Source organism: Fukomys damarensis, unplaced genomic scaffold (genome assembly GCF_012274545.1).
Source record: "Fukomys damarensis isolate Sample0158 unplaced genomic scaffold, DMR_v1.0_HiC HiC_scaffold_4, whole genome shotgun sequence".
Taxonomy (NCBI): Eukaryota; Metazoa; Chordata; class Mammalia; order Rodentia; family Bathyergidae; genus Fukomys; species Fukomys damarensis.
In genome coordinates, this window is record NW_022900916.1 from 52,628,473 (window position 1) to 52,647,200 (window position 18,728).

At 33.2% G+C, this 18,728-nt stretch overlaps 1 protein-coding gene across 1 annotated transcript in view; it reads left to right on the plus strand.

Moving 5' to 3' along the window:
- The window catches only part of Bmt2 (base methyltransferase of 25S rRNA 2 homolog), a gene marked incomplete at its 5' end in the record, with an annotated part of 65,243 nt that overhangs the window by 33,517 nt on the left and 12,998 nt on the right, over positions 1 to 18,728 (plus strand). The window contains 2 exons of the mRNA XM_010603670.1: positions 2,590 to 2,760; positions 18,133 to 18,247. Of these exons, the coding sequence (XP_010601972.1) occupies positions 2,590 to 2,760; positions 18,133 to 18,247 (286 nt within the window). The remainder of the gene's footprint in view (positions 1 to 2,589; positions 2,761 to 18,132; positions 18,248 to 18,728) is intronic.

Sequence of the window (18,728 nt, forward strand, 5' to 3'; positions counted from 1 at the left end):
TGTGATGATCTGTGTGTTTTCAAAGGTATGTGGTGAGATTGAAATTAAGATGGCTGCTATTTGAAAACAAGGAATTCTACACCTTTATGTATGTTACTGCTGAGTGTCTTGGTGTAGCTATCAGATTGAACCGTTTAAAATTGTACCATATGGTTCAAGAACTGTTGAATATCATCAGCAGCTTCAGCTAGTTTTAACTAATGGAAAGATAAGCAAGCTTTTAATTCTTGTTTCATGCCTTATTGAAATGCTATATGATAGACATTTTAGAGTTAATTTGAAGTTGATTAAAAACTACATTTTAACTACATTACATATAATAAATTGTTGAAGTATAATTTATGTACAGTGAAATACACCTAGTATACAATTCAGTGGATTATTTTTAATAGTTTATATTTATGTAACTACTACCACTATTAAGACATAAAATTTCTGTTACTCCGTAAAGTTCTCTTTTGAGTCAAGCCTACCACCTCAGGCAACTGCTAAAGTTCATTCTCATGTGAGATTTAATGTGTAAAGGCCTCATTTTTAGATTGACCTGTGATTCTTGCATGATCTAAAGCTTGCTTACCTCTCCAATGTTATTTGGCTACCATTTCTTTTTATATGTGTGCCAGTCTCAAGGACTTTTCATTTGTGAGTTCATTCAACCATCTCCTTTCTGCCTGCTAGTTTAAATGTCACATACCTTGAACTGAGGTAGATTTCTACAGGATCCGTTCTGATTTCTTTTTCCATGACTTTATGGTATCCTCTCTGCCTGGAAAGCATTTCCCTCCTTAACTAACATTCTCCTTGTCTGAGTCATCCCTACTTATCTTTGTAAAATCAATTTATATTATTGATTTTAGATTGGGTTAGATGTTTCATTTATAAATAAATATAACATATGTATATCTTTGTTTTTCTTAATTGTATTTTCTTCATTTATATACTTCCCTGTGCCCTTCAAAAGCCAGAGCTTCTTGAAGGTTGCTTTGCTATCATCTATGTTCCTCCACACATGAATAGGTGCTTAATAAATATTTGATTAATAATGAATGCATTTCAGCTCATATATATAATTTAAACTAAATCTACATGGGATAAGAAATGTTACATAGTAGGAATTTTAAAAATGAAATTGAATAATGCCATCTGTATATATGTGAGGGAAACTGTTGGTTCCTTCAAATCGTATTTCTGCTTGCTATAACAAGTTAAATGATTTGAATTCTTTCTTTGTCCTGTGTTTCTGGCACTTCACCAAGCGATGTTTGTAGAGAAAAGTAATATGGCTTTGTTGTGAAATATAAGCTATGTACAATACTACACAATGTGATGTATTTTGAGAATCTATAGAGATATAAAATTTATCCATATTCTATCCTTTAAGTAGCTTTAATAAGTATATCAGTTATAATTTTTCAAGTGTGTATCTCTTGTCAGATTGTAAGCACAGGAACCAGAGCGCAGCCTCACTAGTCATTTTTACTTAAGTTTCTTGGCTAATAAGTATTTGAGCTAATAAATAGCTAATAAATGTTTTAGTTGATTCTGTCAAGGAGGGCTCACAGTGCTTCCAGACAAGTAGAGCTTCCTACAGGATGGCATACTTGGAGAGGACATGGGAGCTCCTTGCTCCTTCCTACATATCTCACCCTGTGCATCTCTTTATCGGTGTTCTTTGTAATATCCTTCATAATAAAACAGTAAATGTGTTTCCCTGAGTTTTCTGAGCCATTTGAGCAGATTAAACCAGAGGAGGGGGGTGTGGGAACCCTGTTCATATCCAGTTAATCAAAAGCACAAATAAAACAACTGGGAACTTGTGATTGGCATGGCATCTTCAGTGGGTGGGAGGACTAAGTCTTTATTTTGTGAGGTCTGCTTAAGTCTTTGTGGCTGAGCCTTCAACACTCCCAAGTTAAATAATGTCAGAACAGAATTGTGTTAGAGGACAGCAAACTGATCTCCCCTCCAGAATTAATTGCTTTCTTACTGGTTTGGAGAAATCCCCACCTTTTGAGGTTACAGGGGTCTTTCATGTTTGTTGTTGTGGTGTGAGAGAAGAAAAACAATTTGGTTTTTCTAATACAGTATGATACCATTTTTACCTGAACTAAATTTTCTTATGCCTTCTCTTAAAGCAGATAAAAGAAAACATAACCTTTTAATGTATTAATGACTTGACTTTGCTTTCATAAATCAAGAGGAACCTCAAAACAACTATTAAATTATCTGCAAGTTGGATCAAAATTAATTCTTGACTACTAATATGTTGTTTCTGGATACTGTCACTGAATAGCAATTATCTAATCTTTGTTAGTGAACTTATGTTTTAGTTAAAATTAAATAAAATATATACAGATACATCTATATTCCTGAACAACATTTTATTAAGCATATTTGATTCTCATGGTTGTATAATAATTTTAACAATTTTAAGTACTTAAAAGTTGCTCAAACTTGCCTGTGTTTGACATTTTAAAAATGGGATTATCTTGAAAGTTTCCCATCTTGATTAATAAAGGCTAATATTTTTTCATTTTATTTTATTGTCACATCCAGTATTTTAAAATATAACTTTATTTTGACTTTCAGTGTATGTAGAGAATATTTCCAAAATGGTGGAAAGAGAAAAGCACTTGAAAAAGATGAAAAAAGAGCTATACTCACCAATAAGACCACTCCAGCCTTAAACACGCATGAGTCTTCTAAACTTGAAGGACATTTAACCAATCTCAACTTTACAAACCCTGAATTTATAACTGAGTAAGTATTCTTTTTCTGCTTCAATTAACATTACTCTAGGTAGCTGTATCAATGTAAAAATAATATAATGGCTTATACCAAATAGTGAACAGTTTATTTTCTCCTCTGGTAATATGTTAGGCTGATATATACAAATTTAAATTTTTAGGTAGAAAACCAGGATGACATTTTAAGAAATGTTTGGAAAATTAGTGGTTCTATATAGTATGTGTTGTTTTCACTAAAAATGAGAAAGAGTATACATTATATGTTCTTATGATAATACGAAGAATCAAAATAGTAAAATGCAGTTAAACTCTTTAAAGCAGCTACCCACTAAGAAATTACAAATAAGGAAAAATATTAAAAAGATGATTTTTTTTTTTTACATTTCGAATGTTTTTGCATTTTTTTCTCGAGTTTATTGGTACTTTTTAGGTATACAGTACCATTATGTTCATCATTGGGATCTTGTAGCTTTACATGATAGGTCTTGGTTCTCATTTTTCCCCATACCTCTGCCCTCCCTTCACCCCCTCCTCCCTTCCCTATTTACAAAAACGTTTTTCCAGTTTTTTGTTTTCTCATAATTTTTCTTTTCCCTTATTTCCTTTCCCCTACCCTTCCCACTTCCCTTACACTTTTAGTCCTTTTCTTCCTATTTCACATTGTCAGTTATACCATTTGTATCTTATTTACACTTTTAGTTTTTCACACCAGAGAAACTATTCATTATTTACACATGTGACTTATTTATTTCACTTAAGAGTATGACCTCAATATGCATCCATTTTCCTGAGAATGAGTCTAATTTCTCATTCTTTATGGCTGAGTAGTATTCCATTTTATAGAAAAACCACATCTTCTTTATCTAGTCTCCAACTGATGGGCAGTTGGGCTGTTTCCAAATTTTAGCTATTACAAACTGTGCCACTATAAACATGGGGAAAGATTATTAATAGTAACTATCATTATTTTATTGTTGGTCAAAAATTTGCCTCCTAGTAATTTATTTAAAGAGGCACAAATTTTGTAAGTACATGAATATTAGAATCCAGTTAATTATTGGTAGTGTTAAAATTATTTATATATTTTAGTGCCTGAATGAATTTTTTGTATCAAGTAATAGTTAATCAGTTACCTGAAAAATGAAAAATCCAAATCTGGAAAAGTTCTTGAGAAATGCTGAAAACTAACCATGAAAGTAAAATTAAACTCTTGGTTTCACAACTTTAGATATCAATATGGTATTACCTTGTTACTCTGATTTTATGCATGTTAATATTGTCTAGTTTTAAGCAATTCTTTTTTGGGGGGGTACCAGGTATTGAACTTGGGCTCTTGCGTTTTCAAGACAGGCAGTAGAACCACTGAGCCAAATCCCCAGCCCCAAGCAATTCCTTTTTAAAATGAATTAATATACCGTTGATTAGTTCAACAGGAAATGATAAGGCACCTGTATCTTTATTCAGAGACTACAAAGATCATAAAACATAACTTATTAAATATCCATATCTCAGATGTTATACACATTTTGAAATATTTTTAAAGTATTGGCCAATATGGGTAATTAATTATATTTCTATCAAAAATGAGTTGATATGGAAAGCATCAGCTCTAGAATTTCACATCATTCTTTTTTATAATCTCTGTTCATTATTTAAAAATTTTTTTTGGCACCAGGGTTCAAACTCCGGTCCTTGTGCTTGCGAGGCAGGCGGTAGAACCACTGAGCTAAATCCTCCCTCATTATTTAAATTTATTTCTGAATTGAAAGCTCAGGGTCCTGAATTCAATCATCGGCACTGCAAAAAAGAAAAGTTATGCAGTTATTGTTGTCATATTTTCCTTTGTTCTTTAAACGTGGTTTTTATTTTTTGAGATGGAAAATCATTATGTTACTTAGGCTGGCCTTGAGCTTCTGGGCTCAGGTAGCTGTCTTACTCAGTTTTGCAATTAGCTTGGATTATATGAAAGGACTGTAGCCCTCAGCTTAACATTATAATCACTGCTTTGAAGTTTTCATCTGTTAAATCCTACTTTAGGCTTACTAAGAGTAAACTTCTATTTATTGCCCTTTTTTCCTCAGCATGGGCCATGCTTTTCTGTTTTTCTTTGTGTGTCTCATAATTTATGTTGAAAACTGAACTTCATTGCTAATACAGTGCAGAAACAAACATTCTTTTTGGATTTTTGTCCTAAGGGCTTCGGGCAGAATAGTTTTAGTAATTTACCTGGAATGAATGTGTGCAATATGTGCTGATATCTGTTGTTTTTTTAGCTTTAGATTTTTTTCTTTTTTAATTGATTTTTTAGACCTCTTTGTAGAATTTGCACCTTGCACAATTCATTGTCAAAAACAGTAGGTCAAAGATTGCCCTCTGTGGACTAGGAATGCATGTAGCTCAGTGGCACAGCTCCTGCTTGGCAAGCATGAGGTCCTGAGTTTGATCCCCGGTACAAAAAGAAAAAAAGGATTGCACAGTATGTCATGGTAGTACAGCCCTGTGATCCCTGTTTGGGAGGCTCAAGCATGAGGATCACAAATTTGAGACCAGCCTGAGAAACTAAGCAAGACCTTTTTTTTTTTTTTAAAAAAAAAAAAAAGGCCAGGGTTAGAACACCCCGGGGTTCAAAAACTTCCAGTCAGTAAAACTTAAAAGCTCTGTCTTCCGTGTGTATGTTGATTGAGGAGCACATTTAAAATCCATGCAGTTTTCATATCAGTCTCACTTGCTTTCAGCCAGTCCCTCTAGTCTCCCTTGCACATTCACACAGCCTCTGCACCAGCCTGGGCTGCACACATTCCAGGATCTTTATAGTTTTTTACTAGACCTTCATTCTACATCTCAGCCAACCTAGCACTCCTTAGCAACCTTAGACTGTCATAGCTGACACTCCCTGCTTGTTTTTACCAAGTTTTCTATTTTCTCCTTTTTTTTTTTTAATTTTGTTTGCTCCCAAGCTGGGTATTTTTATTTATGATCTTTGTGGCTGGGCTTGACAAGTTTTCTATTTTCATTGACAGTGCTATGTAGGTTTTCACTTTTTGCCCTGCATTAAGTTAGTCCCCTGCACGCAGCCCTGCAGTGAAGCTATTTTCCATAGCCAGCCATGACCAGGAAGAATTTGCATCAGCGTATGAGGGTAAGGACAGCAGCTCCAGGCCATGAAACCACAGGTCTCCACTGTTCTAAACTTGTATTCAGCTGGTTTTCATAAACAAACATTTTTCAACTTACTTGTCTTTAAGCTCTGGAATGGTTTTTTTTTTGATGATTTTTTGAGGATAAGATTATTTACCAACCTTTTATTCAACCGTATTCATACATCCTTTTCTCTGAGTTAGTCATAAAGTGGAAAAATTAATTTGGTTTTATATCCAAATGGAATTGTTATTAAGTCAGAATTTACTTAGTATTAAAGATAGAGACTTAGCCGAAGATGAGTAGCTTTAGATATTTTGCATTCTAGAAACTTATTAGTATGGCATCTGGCACCAACATGTGTATATAGAGTCATTCTTCTTGCTGTGCTCACTATTTTAAAGCTTGTATTCTAGTCATATGGAACCATTTTACATTCTCCTAATGAGATGCATGTTTAATTTCACTTTCTGGCAGTTGCAAATGCAATATATCCTCTTTCTGATAAATGATTGCTCTGTTAGACTATATTTGAAGCATTGTCTCTTTTCAAAAGAATCGATATTTTTTGCTTGCAATGTTCAACTTTTCTTATACTTCTACTATAGGTTACATTAGGTACATTTCTAGCCTTTTCACTAGGCATTTTTAAAACATAGTATAGACCATATCACATAAGGAACTTTGTAAATCTTCCTATGTCAAGAGAACAGTTGTTGTGCATAACATTTCTTCATGAAAATTTACCACTGTGTGTGTCTAAATATGACGTGATTCTGAATAGAAAATAATACCCAATTTTCAAAGAAATCCCTTCCCTTTAGTACTCTACTTATTCACAGATATTACCATATAGGAAGGTACATATGATAATATCCAAATCTATTTGACTTCTGACTTAAGATATTATAAATTATCTTTTTTCCCAGATTTATCTCAAAGTAACTAATGAAATTATTTTCATTTCTGGGTTCAGATAGTGGCAAGTTCACATAGTAAATATATCTTTTATTCTCTAACTTACAATTTATGAAAACCAAATTAAAAACCCAGTGTTTGTTACTACTAGAGCTTCTTTGAAGTCATCAGTACCTCAAAATAAGATACGGTGCTTTTAAAATCTGTGTCTGATGTGATTGCTGGAAATTTTATCCCAAACCCAAATTCCCTACTTCATGTAGTATGCATGTATTTGTAATTGATCTGAAATGAAAAAATGGAAATAAAGTATTTGCAAATAGGGAAGGGAGGAGAAGTTGAAGGGAGGGCAGGGGTAAGAGGAAAAAATGAGAACCAATACCTGTCACATAAAGGTACAAGACCCTAATGATGAATGTAACTGTACCGTATACCTAAAATGTACCAATAAACAGTGAGAAAAAAATAAATAAAATAAGTACTTAACTTTGCTGCTTTTTAAAGTATTTATATTTTTTTCAAAACATTCTTCAGAGTCCCCAAATTTAGAGATCCAGTGCAAAAATGGGCATCTGAAATGAACAGACACTTCTCAGATGAAGAAGTAGAAATGGCAAATAAATATATGAAAAAGTGTTCAACATCACTGGTCATTTAAGTGATGCAGATGAAACAAGGCTGAGATTCACCTCACTCCAGAAAGAATGGCTGTTATCAAGAAATCAACCAGTAACATGCTGGCAGGGCTATAGGAAAAAATGAACCCTTCCTCAGTGTTGGAGGGAGTGCAGACTGGTGCAACCACTGTGGAAATCAATGTGAAGATTGCTCAAAAAACTAAAACCACAGATTCCATTCAACCCAGGTATTTCCCTTGTTATGCTCCTGAAAGAATTAAAAACATCATGCCACAGTGCACACCCATGTTTATAGTGGCACAGTTCATAATAGCTAAATCTTGGAAACAGCCCAAATGCCTATCACCCAATGAGTGGATAAAGATGTTGTTTTCTTATGCAATGGAGTACTGTTCTGCCATAAAGAAAGATAAGCTTGAGATATTTCTAGGTAAATGGAATCACCTCAGGACCATACTCTAAAGTGAAATTAAATACTGCATTATTTCTCTGGTATGAATAACTGAAAGTGTAAATGATGACCAAAGTATTTAAAAGATATTGGGAAATGGAGAGAAAATGTTCAGATGGGAAGAACAACTAGAAAAGGGGTGGGGAAAATGAAAAAGGAACAAGAAAAGAAAGAGACCAGAAGGGAAAACAATGGAAACAAAGCTTTCATAAAGAGGGGTTAAGTGGGGAAGGGGAATGGGAATGGGAAAAAAGAATCAAGATGTATCATATACAGGTCAAACTCCCTGTGATGAGTGTGATCATTATGTATGTCTAAAATGTACCAATAACAAAGAATTAAAGGAAACATTGTTCAAGTAGTCTGGGCCATCAAACGTACTTGAAAAAAATTTTTAAAAGACCATCCTACATGCTCTCAATGACTGCAGAATTAAACTAAAAATAAGTAGCAGAAAAACACCTGGAAAATCTCCAAATATTAGTAGATTATCCAACATAGTCTCTCTCAGTTTAAAAAAATTAGAAGAATTGTATCTAAAAACCCCAAAATTTTGAGCTTTCTGATAAAGATCCAAAGCACAAAGGTTGAGAGTGAAAGTGGTAATGATTATATAGATTAAAAACATCATTTTGTTAACAGCTCAATCAATGGACAAATCTTCATGAAACAAGTATCGTAATCCAGACTTCTATAATGTAACTCGGTCATTGGGAACCTATTAGAGACCCGAGTGCCCAAGCTGCAACCCAAACTCCAATAATTTTTCAAAGAGTGCCCACACTGCCCCCGTGTGTGCTGTGATACGATGCTTGGCTGCTGGGGTGATGCAGGAGTGATGGTTTGTGTGCCCACAGAGAGGGCCCTTGTGTGCCTAATGTTTGCCATAGGTTTGCCACTACTGGTTATATGTAAAGGAAAATGATGACCACAAAGTACTTTCTATGGAAAAAAAAATGATGTCTTGAAGAATTTTAAATGTTTCTTTAGTAAAAGTTAAGCATTCCAAGACAACTCTGTTAATGTCCATTCATGAGATACTTAATCTAATGTATGAAGCATTTCCCTATTAATAATTAAGTATTTAAAACAAGTTGTATATTTCTTTAGCACCTGGAATTGAGTCTAATTTAATCAAAAAGAAGAAAATAAAACCAAATAGATTTATGTGAAACTAGAAAGATAATTTAGAAAATTAAGTTTTGAAATTTTCTTTTAAACTAACATATTACTGTTGTCTTCAATAAGATATTTAGGAGGATGTTTTTGTATTTAATGATTAAAAAGTCATTGCTAGGCATGGTCATTCATGTCTTTAATCCCAGCACGTAAGAGGCTGAGGCAGGAGGATTGATGTAAATTCAAGGCCATCCTGGGCTATATAAGGAGATCAAAGCCAGCCTGCATTACGAAAAGAGACCCAGTCTTTTAAAAAAAGTCATTGACCTTGAGAGATCTGTGCAGTGCTGTGAGTAGCAGGTGAATTTCAGTGACTTGAAGTTCTAGTGGGAAGGTTTATAAAGTAATGAGACACTTTCAGAGAAACGTGAGAATGAGTGGGAAGCTTAAGGGGATAATGTCTTGAAGGAAATTCAGATCAGAAGTTCTCTCCAGCTTGATTGCAGCACACACGTATTTTGTACCAGTATGTCTATAGTATCAACATTTTTATTATCTTGAACCCCCTAAATCATATTTTTATGCTAACACAGTAGCATTGATAAAATTAAAAGATAAAGCAAGAGTGATAATTGGCTGAAGCAGTTGGCTGAAGTAGCTAACATGTCTGAAGAGAATTGGATTTTACTCTTTAATTAAATAATAAATTCTATTAGTGCTGTGTCTTTAATTGTTACTTTCTTGTATCCCCAGGAAGACCACTTTCTTAATAAAAATCTGATATTCAGAACTAGGACAAAAGTTTTTTAAATCCTTTATTATATACAGAGTATAAATTTTTCCATTAGTGAACAGTATTGTGCCTCATTAATTAGAATAGTTTCGTATTGAACCTCAAAAAACATTTACTAATTTTATATGGGCTGTTGGAGAGTAATGGTACTTCTGCTTTCTCTGTCATTTTTTTCCTTAAATCACTTACATTTTGATAACTCATTCTTCATTGCATTTTGAGATGAATGTCAAAATTTTTGCTGTGAATTTGTCATCATTAAGGATAGCACTATATAGATTACTATTTGTGCCATACATATAATACTAATTTTCAGAGAAATCAGATCAAATGTAGTAATTTCCTCTTAGAGTATATTGAACATTCAGTGCTTCTAACTAAAAAGGCAATGAAAGATCATGCACATATTAAAAGGAAAAGCTAGTTAAAGTTTTTGATTAGAACAATGCTTAACTATCAATTTATGCTGTTGTTTTCATTTTGTTACACTACTTGGAGACAGGGTAACCATAAGCCCTAGTTTATGCTTACTAGTGCTCATACTTTCAGAAGCATCCCAGTTTGAATCATAAATGTTATGATGATCCTATAAACCCAGAGTCCATAGTATAACTCAGTTACAACTGTGCACTGAGAAAAGTGAGGTAGATTTAGAGAGGAAACAGAAGACTACAGATAGAAAGTATGACCCAGCAGATTTTTCCAAGCCAGTATGTGTAATTTTTTTTATGTTTTAGAAGAGGAAGCAGCGGAAAAAAAAAAAAAAAACATAGAGGTGATTAGAATTAAAAAGATACTTAGTCTGAAAAGCTATAATTGAAGAGAAAGCCCATGACTAGTGGATAAAATATCAGGGATCTTCAGCAACTAGAACATACAAGAGTGCAAAAATTCATTGAGCAAATAAAGATTGAAGAAGAAAAATATTGTGAAATTACCATAATTTTTCACATTTTGTTTTTAAATAGTAACAATATTTTGTAGACTAATTGTTTTGTATTTCAGTTTTCTTTATATCCAATTCTTTTCTGCCAAGTATAGAAAAAGATCTTGAGCTTTCTGGAATAATTATTCCATGTTTTTTGAATATCCAACTAGCGTCATTATTTCTAAAATTTTAATACAAAAATCACATTACAGGTTGAATATCCCTTATCTGAAATGCTAGGGATCGGAAATATTTCCAATTTCAGAATTTTTTTCTGGTAATTTGGAATATTTGCTTATACATAATGAATAATGAATATTTTAAGTATTTCATATACATAGCCAGGAAGTAGTTTTATAATATTTTAAATAACATTATGCATTAGCCTGTGACCTATCACTTGAGGAAAAGTGTGAAGATTTCTACTGTGTCATATCAAAATTCAGAAATTTTCACTAGAGGTTCCTAACTGAATTCTTAAAAAATATTTTTGTAAGAGACATGGAATAATATGAAAATTTCATGGCTATAGGAGGGTTTTAAATGCCATTCTCATAAAAAATCTTAATTGTACTTCTTGTTTTAAACAGAATTAGTAGCAATATATTTCTGATATATTATAATTTTTTCTAATATTTGTAAAACGGCACAGTTGAGTTTTTAACGTCTAATTATGTGTCCATATTGAGGCATGTGTGATACCAAGAGATCAAAAATGTACTGCTTGCAGCAGCTTTCATGAATTTATCTTTGTCTCAATTGTATTAAGACTGACAACTAAGCCCTTATTTCTGGTGAGAGCAGTAGGGGAGAAAGCAAGTAAGAAAAGTGGGTAAATATGAAGACTTTTATTAATTGTAAAGAAAGAAAAATAAAAAACTCTGAGATCTCTTAGATTCAGGCTTTCAAAGGAACAATAGACCTATAGTAGAGAATGGGACTCAAATCAAGTTTTGAGTCTAAATCTTCAACCATCAGGCAGGCATATGAAGCAGCTGCTGTTTAAAGAGATGTAATAGGAGTTTAAATCTATCAACAGCGCTCTTCTTGGCTTTTCGCTGTTTCCCATCCTGACCGCATTTGTTTCATTGGGTCAGTGGAACTCAGTCCCTTCCTCCCCTTGGTCTCTCTCTTTGTACTTCACTGGCCAAGGTGAAATACGAAGTTGTAGTTGTAGATCTGTGAGAGTCAAATCAGGTTTCTTTGGATTAGTCATAGTGTTCCACTTCATTCCCTATAGATGTCCCTATATCAAATTTTATAATAAATTCTGTACTTGATTTATGTTTTATTGTAAGGAAAATAGCCAAGTTCTTGGTATTGGATAACTATATGGAAGAATACATAGATATTTAATCTCGTCATATTCATTGTAATTCTTGAAATGATAATACTCAATAAAACATATACATTATATTGTATAAAGAATTTTATTTATATAACAGTTACCTAAATTATATTCCTGCTGTATACATTTAAGGACAGTAACTCTTACCTTATCACTGCATCATTGAAACCTATGGAATGCCAGTATGTGAGGACTCAGTATGTATTTAAAGATATGGACACAGTTGAATAGTATAGAAAGTTTGACAGTAAATTGTTTTGTTTCAGGAGAATGTCAGGTTTTAAAATTAAGTGTGGTCCTGATACCCAAAAAGGAAATGTGAACCTCGGAGGAAGCTATTTTTGAAATAAGTTATTAAAGAACCTTAACCATTTGTAGTTTTCACTACTTTAGTTCTGTAAAGTTTTCAGGCCTCAAAAAAAAAAATACTGTTACCTGTGTTAGTTTTTATCTAAACCAGTAATGATAGAGATCACAGCACAGATGTTTTAAGCTGTAAATGTGAGTGTAAAGTAGTTAATACTACTTTCTAATAAATTGACTACTACATTCATTCTCAAAGCCTTAAGCAGTATTACTTCATTTAAAATTCACTTGAGGAAAAGCCTATTCTTCCAAAGATCCTATTACCAATTAACTCTAGGTTAAATATATCTTATAAAGTTAGAAGTGTTTTAAAAACCCAGGGAACACTGTGTTTAATAGAATTCAGAGTATTCTAAGTATGTAAGTGAATCTGTTCTCATCAGATTACATGAGAACCTGTGTCAGAATTCCAGGTTTTCCTTAGGTCTTGCTAATGGTTGAGAACTTAAGGTTTAGAGAATTCTAAACCATTTGTTCTTCACTGCTTTTGCTGGCCCTTGCACAGACTCTAGAGAATATCTCCCCAGCTCTGTAGAGAACACTGAAAAAAAAAACACTGTTTCAAACTTTATGCTTGGATAAATATTATTGCCAGGCCTTTTTATGTAATAAGCAAAAAATTTTACTTAGAGTTTACAGTCTGTCTTAACATGTCTTGATTAGTTTAAAATGCTATTGTCAACATTGGCAGCATGCCAGACCAAAAATTGTTTAGGAAATAAAATCCCGCATTTCCTTATTAAATTGTTTAAACAGGCTGGGAATTAAGGCAGAGAAAATAAAAGAAATATGATCTGGTACTATAACTATTTTTGGATATGAGAACAAAAGACAGTATTAAATTTAAAACAAAGTAGAAATGTTAAGTGAAAAGTTATAATTTGGAAAGCTTATGTACATCTTTACATGTCCCAATGTTTTTTGTTGTTGTTGGCGGTGGGTTTTTTGTTGTTATTGTTTTGTTTTTGAGACAGGGTCTCACTATGTAGTCAAGACTGATCTGGGACTCACTAAGTAGCCCAGGCTGGTCTTGAACTCACAGCGATCCTCCTGCTTCAGCCTCCTGATTGTTGGTTTTACAGGCATGTGCCACCACGCCTGGCTAATACCAATGTTTTCCACTTAAGATTTTTCCATAGTGTAAAGTAAAAAATGTCAATTGAAGTTACAGAGATTGTGAATTCTGAAGGTTTAAGTGTCATAAAAATATTTTAAATAATTCATTTGGTTTGTTTTGGCTTTTGCTGTGTTAAGGATAAAACCTGGGTCTTGCCCATGCTAGACGAGCACTCTACTATTGCGCTGTAACCCCAGCCCTAAATAATGCAGTTGAAAGATTCTCTGCATAAATTTATCTAAAGAGCTAAAAGTGAAAATTTACTAGAGTGTAATAAACATGTCAAAGAAGTATTAAAATGTAGAGGCAGTGTAACCAAAGACACTTTTTAGCCAGGCTTTATTGCCTGTGTTTTAATATGTTCAGTATGTAAATGAAGAAAGGCAGAGCACATATGCTAAAAACAGAAACCAATCTAACAGTGTATCAGTTTGCATTTGCTGTCGATTTTTTTTTTCCTTTTTGCTCTGTTTACTGGCTATTTTGTTTTTTAAAATGATTCCCAGTATGATATTGTGTCTCAAAGCACAAGAAGGCTGTTTTGTGTCTTGCAGAGAAAATACATGTTTTAGATAGGCTTCCCCCAGCCATAAGATACAGTACTACTCACTGTGAGTTCAGTGTTCATGCATCAACAGTATGTATTAAATATGTCATTAAACAGAAAAATACACATAAATCCACAGTATGTGTTGATCTGTTGATGAAAATGTGTCCAGAGGTCTAGCCATGTACTTGCTTTAGGACCCATGATTTGATGCTTACAATTCAGTGTTTAAAGTAACTGTATAGCACAAAACTACCACAAATAGCAAGAATTGACTGTGTGTGTGTGTGTGTGTGTGTGTGTGCGTGTATCCCATTAAGAAAAAGTAGGAAGTGTGTCACCAGCGAGAGTCTAGGATGCAGGCAATATTTTATTTTTTGACCTGGGTGTAATTTCATGGATGTTTGCTATGTGACTGTTTTTTAAACTGTATTTGTGTGTGTGTGTGTGTGTGTGTGTGTGTGTGTGTGTGTTTGTATAACAAATCCTTCAAATTATGAAAAAGATAATCTGTCAAACTAAGCTCCTGAAGAATGTGTTTGATTTAATGCTATAAAACTTATGAACATACTCTTAATATAAACAGATTAAATTCCTATCTCAATAGAAGCATAGAATGGATTTTATAAAATTCAACAGTGATGTATGTTAAATAAACAAACAAAAAGCCCTAGTAAAATATAAAGGAAAATACTTCATCTTTATGATGTGGTGTTGTATACAAAACCTATATTACATTTAATGTTTAAACATGCCCCCTGAAATTAATATAGCAGTACCCACTTGTACACTTCTGTTTTGTGTTGTGTGAAAAGCCCTGGGTAGAAAGTGAAGCCAAAAAAAATGTATATATATATATTTATGAGTGGATAGAAAGGAAAGGAAAAATGTAGGTCAGTTTTCATACATCATACACCTGAAAGTCTCCTTTTAGAGTACCAAACATGGAAGCAGAACTTAGTACTGTTACTGGATATAAAAATCAAAACATAGTAATCAATTGCATTTCTATGACCAGCAATAAAAACTGAAATTGAAAAGATAACAATAGTATGAAAATTATGAAATACCAAGGAATATGTATATAACAATAAATATGAGACCTTTTCAAAACAATAATAAAATTGCTGACAGTTTAAGAGTAAGTAAGTGGAGAACTATCCTGTGTCCATGGAATTAAAGACAATATTGTAAAGATAAAAATTCTCCCCAAATCATTTTTAGGCTTAGTAATGCACTAGTCAAAGTCACAGTGGCTGTAAAGAAGGATACCACTATACAGCAACATCAGTTCATTGCAGAAACACAGACAGATCTCAGGAACATAATAGTAAATTAAAGAAGTAAGTCACAAAAGCCAATGTGTACTGTCAAATCAAACTATATAATTGATAATATCCTGTCCTGGGTAGTTCAGACCATGAAAGTGTGTAAAGGAAAGGTTATCCCTACAATCAGGTTAATGGCTACCATTATGAAAAGGTTAGGGAGTGTCATCAGGGAGAGTCTAGGATACAGGCAGTATTTTATTTCTTGACCTGGGTGGTAACTACATGAATGTTTGCTGTGTGGCTTTTTTTAACTGTGTATTTGTGTTCTGTGCAAATAAGTGAAGTTGAACCAAAGCTTGAAATGGACCAAAGAAGTGAATAAGAACTGATAGATTACTAAGTAAACTTGTGATATTGTTAAGTTATTAGTGTTGGTACTCTAATGTTGAATTAACTTGTATAATTTTGAATACATTCAATATAAAATTTCAAAGTCTTTAAAAAATACTATCAGATATTTGTTTCTACTCAGTTTACTAAGATTTATTATTGAACTTATTGTGAGCCAAAGTCTGCTTTTACTATGATCAGGAAGATCATTAGTGGGTGAACCACAAAAGATTTTATCCATCACATGACGATAATGGCTGTGAACACTTACATGTAACAGACATTGGATCAAGCATTAAATTTATTATCTCTTTTAATCCTGGAAAAAACTATGTGGGTACCATCATTATTCTGTATTACATGGTAAGGAACAGAATCAGGTGTGATATCAGTTTCTCTGATTCCAGAACCGTACATAAGGCTTAGAATGATGATATAGTAGTATATATGGTAGTACATACATTACATATTCTCATTTGTTCTCCATGGGGATGATCCATGTTCCTGTATTGCATAAATTAAGCAGCAGTGCCAGCTATATGATGACCATTTCTCTGGCCCCTGTCTACTTCATCTTTTGCTCTGGTTATCAACTTGTAACCTATGCCAATAGTTCACTGGCCTCTTTCTTCTATGCAATGAGTATATTACGATATTCTAAGAACCACCCAGTTTAATTCAAGTTTACAATAATAATCTCCCTTCAGACTGGCTGCAGTATAGAAAGTACCTCTTGAGTCCCAAGAGCAATTCTTCTCATTGGGAGCATTTCTAGGCATTTCCAAAAAACTCTCACATTCCTTGGATATCTGAGTCAGAAATATTTTACATAAAACATCAAGGCCACTTTAATGAAATAACAGTTTTGAAGAAACACTATTTTGCCCTCATTACCTTTCTTCAGAAAAGTTCTTAAATAAAATTACATTTCACTGGCAAAGCTGTTTCTTAATTGGTTCATATTATTTTTGTGATTCTATTCAGTATTTATACTATGTGAGGGAGTTCCTTTGTAGTTGGTCAAAATGAAATTGTCACTATGGTCATTTCTATAAAATGTTAGGAATCATCAGCTCTTGGTTTAAAAAATGTAACTCTTATTTATTACATTTGTTTTCTGGGAAAAAAAATCTTTAGATCATATTGTCTTTCCAGGAAGCGACTGTACTGCCTGTAATTTAACACCTCTCTAAATTGATATACTTGCTGAATACAAAGAGAGAAACGGAGCAGGTTCTCTTTGCTCAGTTGTCTTCAGAGAAGCACAGTGCTCTTTTTACCCAATTATTTACATTCTTTTTATTTTTTTCAATGTGTGTTCATAAAATTTTACAAATTATTTCAACATCAATTAAAGTGTTACATGTCTGAAGTTGATACAATATTTTTATTATTTCTTTACTGTCTGAGCATTGGGATTATAGGTTTGTGGCCAACAAAATCCTTCATTCTTATCATAGGTCCACATGTAGTTTCATTTTGATAATCACTTCCTCTTTTTTCTAAAGCTTTGAAAATGAGCAAAACTTGGCATACAATAAGAAGTTTCCTAACCTGAAAAAATACTATTCTTGCCTGACAGACTGGCAAGACAGCTACTTGAGAGGCTGGGGCTGGAGGATTGTGAGTTCAGGCCCAGCCCAGGCAAAGAGTGAGGTGCCATTCTCAAAAACTACTGTTCTATGTATGCTGTTTGCTTTGGTCATTTTAAATAACTGAGACAAGGTGAACTCCGAAAACATTGTTATACTGACCACTGAAAACTGATTTGTGAATAAACTTTTTCCTCTATAAAGATGACTGTCAAACTGATGATGTGAATATGAGACCCTCTCAGAGTCTCTGCTGGCGGGGGGGAATTATTTTCAGAACAATGAGATCACATTTGTCCTTTTACTCTCATTCTTTCATGGGTGTATAGTAGTGTTTTCCAGAGATTGCATGGCATGTGATGTTGCAACAGCTTAAATGCAAATGAGACATTAGAATCCAATGTTTTTTGTTTTTTGTGCAGTGCTGGGGATCAAACTCAGGGCCTCACACATACTAGGCCGGCCAGGAGAGAGACGTCAAAAATATAAAATGAGGACTTACTTTTTATAACCCTTCAAAAACATCCGTATTTTTCATTTAAAAACATAATTATAGTAACATAAAATCAATTATTTTATAAATGTTTTTACTTCCGATATGGTAATTAATAGATATAATTCCTATAAGTGGAAAAAAATCTTTGAAGCCCTCATCTGGAAACCAATATGGTAATGAATCAATAATCCTTATGATCTTTTTTATTCTCAGATATTTGATTTTTTTTATGCTTTAAGTTTACCCCTTTTAATGTGAAATACCTGTTTTTAGGTTGCTACAAGCCTCAGGAAAGATCAGATTACTTGATGTTGGCAGCTGCTTTAACCCATTTTTGAAGTTTGAGGAATTTCTGACTGTTGGAATAGACATTGTACCTGCTGTAGAGGTATGTATAATTTTGTTTTCAGACATGAGTATTTCATACATACATTTACAAAGGAAAAGCACTGTCCACATTCCCAAAATAGTATGTTTCTCCTGTATATCAGATGATGAGAGATTATTTCTGTTCAATACTAAATATATATTCTGTGAAGTATTTGAGCATTTAATTAACAAATATTTGTGTGACCAGTACTATATTTGTCTTTATTTTGTTATTAGTTTATTGCTGCAGAGAATTCCTAGGCTATCAGGAGCTGTAGTTGTAAAGTACAAGGGGCTTTGTGCATGGATTCTCTCTCCCCATCCTTTTAAGACATACATTAGAGATACTCTTTAGTAACTGAAGAGACATGATGACCATTTGATCTGAAGTTCAGTCTTAGATACTATTTTTAAACTACTAGATTTTTTATAGATAAAGCTATAAACTTTGAACTGTATAGTCATTAGGGAAGTCAAAAGAGCTGTTATATGTAAATTCA